This window comes from Sapajus apella, unplaced genomic scaffold, assembly GCF_009761245.1.
Source record: "Sapajus apella isolate SASKATOON/1434 unplaced genomic scaffold, GSC_monkey_1.0 scaffold85, whole genome shotgun sequence".
NCBI lineage: Eukaryota > Metazoa > Chordata > Mammalia > Primates > Cebidae > Sapajus > Sapajus apella.
The window spans coordinates 2,591,814-2,595,019 of NW_022437025.1; the positions used below are offsets into that span (position 1 = coordinate 2,591,814).

The 3,206-nt window shown below is 53.5% G+C and overlaps 1 protein-coding gene across 3 annotated transcripts in view; it reads left to right on the top strand.

Annotated features, from left to right (window-relative positions):
* Positions 1–2,965, top strand: part of FAM193A (family with sequence similarity 193 member A) — a 196,838-nt gene extending 193,873 nt beyond the window's left edge. For 2 of the 3 annotated variants that reach the window (XM_032253969.1, XM_032253968.1), the window contains exon 22: positions 2,164–2,960. In XM_032253969.1, coding sequence (XP_032109860.1) covers positions 2,164–2,257 — 94 coding nt within the window. In that variant the 3' untranslated portion in view covers positions 2,258–2,960. Of the gene's footprint in view, positions 1–2,163 lie in introns of all 3 variants that reach the window. The other variant, XM_032253967.1, reaches the window with a different exon arrangement.
* Positions 2,966–3,206: the final 241 nt, after the last annotated feature.

A 3,206-nucleotide genomic window follows, 5' to 3' on the forward strand; every position in this document is an offset into this window, starting at 1 on the left:
CAATGGCAGGATCTCGGCTCACCACAACCTCCGCCTCCCAGGTTCAAGTGATTCTCCTGCCTCAGCCTCCTGAGTAGCTGGGATCACAGGCATGTGCCACCATGCCCAGCTAATTTTGTATTTTTAGTAGAGGCGGGGTTCCTCCATCTTGGTCAGCCTGTTCTCAAACTCACTGCCTCAGGTGATCCACCTGCCTCGGCCTCCCAAAGTGCTGGGATGAGGCACTACGCCCGGCCAAATTTTTTTTTTTTGGGGGGGGGGACGGGTAGAGAAGGCACCCCTTTACGTTGCCCAGGCTGGTCTTGAACTCCTGGCCTCTGGGATCTTTCCACCTCGGCCTCCCAAAGTACTGGGATTACAAGCATGAGCTTCCACCCCAGCCCAACCCCATACATTTTACCTTCCCTAATTTTCCCAACTTTTGGCACTAGTCCCATGGGCAGTTTTCTTTTTTCTACTTTCCTGTCTCTTTAAATCTTCCACCTGGCATGTGTGCACAGTCAGCTGAGAAGCTGAGGCATTAGAAAATATGGCCTGACAGCTGTGGGTTGCACCCTTTGCAGCTAGCAAGACTTTCTTTAAGCTGTCCTTGAGAGGGATCTGGGTCCTAAAAGCCATAAAGGGATTCTTAATTTTGGTCTCGCATGTCTGTCTGTGTTGGTTTTGAGTCATTTGTGTGGGTATGCCCTTGAACGATTGCAGATTTAGGGTCTGTGTTTAGAATATGACAGGGGTTTTTGTTGTTTTGTTCAGCCTTCTCCTAAGCGAAATGAAACCGTATACTCCAAAAGAAAACAGTTTATTAAAACTCGAAGACAAACTGCTTTAAATAATGATTACCCCAGACCTCTAATGAGCACATACGTTCCACCTCCAAAACTTTTTTGGGGGGCTGGGTGGGGAGGTGCAAGGTCTGGTTCTGTCTGCCGAGGCTGGAGTGCAATGCTGCATTCTTGGCTTATGACGGTGGGTAGCTAGTCAGGCGCGAGCAGGGCAGGGAGGGCCCAAGGGCTCCCTCCGCCCACCAGGGATGTGACTGTCAGGTGATGGTCAGGCAGTTGTCACACTGCCTCTCTGAAATAATTGGTCACAGCCAGCACCAGGAAAAGGCAGTTTCCCTGGTAGACCAATACCTGAAGCTGGTAATCAGCAGCTTCCCGATAAGATCTCAGCAGTCGGGCAAGTGGGCTCAAGCTGTGCAGTAAGAGGTGCAAAATGGTGGCGTTTACCTGGTGTGTGAGCTTCCAGGGACTTTCCACCCATACGGGAAGAAGCCTCAGGGGAGCATGTGCACGCTCCAGGACACACACCACACGTGCTCCCTCCCAAGTGCTAGCAGGCCACTGTGCACGCGGGCAGCCTGCCCCAAGGGAGGAGTCGGGAGAACGTCCAGAGCCCTACCTCAGAGGCCTGACAGGGCACTAGCCTCCCAAGCTGCCCACTTGACCTCTTCCGAGTGCACTTTCCTTCCGTTTCTGCCCTAGAGCTTTTTCATAAACTTTCACTCCTATTCTAAAACTTGATGCAGTTTTTTCTTCTGCCTTATGGCCTTTGGTCAAATTCTTTCTTCTGAGAATGCAAGAACTGAGGCTGCTGCAGATCTGTTCAGATTCGCCGCTGGCAGCTCAGATACCTGCCATTGGCAACAAGCTCACTGCAGCCTCCGCCTCCCCGGCTCAAGCCATGCTCCCACCACAGCCTCCTGAGTAGTTGGGATCACAGGTGTGCCCCACCACACCTGGCTAATTTTTGTATTTTTTGTAGAGGTGAGGTTTTACCATGTTTCCCAGGCTGGTCTTGAACTTGTGAGCTCGAGTGATCCCACCTGCCTCAGCCTCCCAAAGTGCTGGGATTACAGGTGTGAGCCACCATGCTCAGCCTGGGTCTGATAATTTAAGGGGTGCTCACAGTTCTCAGATTAAAAGTTTTTTTTCTTTCTCAGGACTCCCTCTACCCACCCAGTAAGCCTCCTGAGTCCTTTCGTCTTAGGTGCAGCCTATGGCAGGGCCTGAAGGGGCCCCTTGACACCATGCCCCTCACTGGGACTCCACACCCCCCAGCCCGCAGTGAGTTTCTAGCAAGGTCAAGAGCATGCTAGGCTTTGCCAGGCCCCAAGCTGGTTGTGGCCTGTTTCCTTCCATGATTGGCTTTTTGTCTTTGCAGGTTCTGCTTGGATTCTGCTAGACAGACCCGACAAAGACTGTCTATCAACTGGTCCAATTTTAGCTTGAAAAAAGCCACCTTTGCTGCCCACTGAATGAGGACTGCCTGAAGAGGGACGCGCAAGAGGTGGGCCAGGCTGCACCACCCCAAGAGCCAAGCCCCTCGCCAGCACCCCAGAGCCGTGGTGCTTGCCAAGGGCTGTGCGGAGCCGGTGCCGCCTGAGACCCCAGACCGAGAAGTTGATGCTCGGCCCACGCTGTTAGCTTGTGTGCGTGTAGTCTGTGCGTGAGACTCCTTCGATTGTAGCTCTGTGCTGTCGGATTGGAACAGTAGTTCCCGCCAAGTCCTCCCACCACTGCGGCCTCAGAGGCCTGGGCCGTGGCCAGATAGGAGTTTGCATCATCCACGTGGCTCCGTTGCCTCTGCATTGCGCCCTGTCCTGTCATCTGTCCTCACTGGGGTACTGGCCGTCACTCAGCTCTCCTGTGCCCCTGCGTCCCACCCTAGGCGGGCTGGGCGGGGCAGGCCTCCTTCGTTCTCCACAATCTACTGTCTCTGAGTGTACACGTTGCGCTGTTTGTGTTTGATCCCCCTGACTTGTAGCCAGCTTGTGTAAGATCCCTTGCAGAATGAGAAAGTTAAAAACAAGAAACCCACCCAGTACTCACACCATCAAGTCTGTTATAGAGTGTACGACTGTATTAACACGGAGGCCTGCCTGGCTACTTTTTTAACATATTGTTAAGTAATATTAAAATCATGTCTTTCTTTTTGAAAGATGGAATACATTAGTACAGAAGGAGACCTCGGCTGCTTCTTTCCGTGGGGGTGGGGGGGTGGGGAGGGTGGGAGAGGGCGTGCAGCTGATGCACCCCACCTCGGGGAGCCAGGACACCACCTCGGCGCAGTTCCCAGGTCTCTCCAGACAGCAGCTTTGCGATCCTGGGGCCCCTGCCATCCTCTGTGTGCCCAGCAGAGCAGGCAGCAGGAGACAGCAGCTGACCACGTCATCGGGGTCAATTTGTGAAGTGCCAAGTGCTATG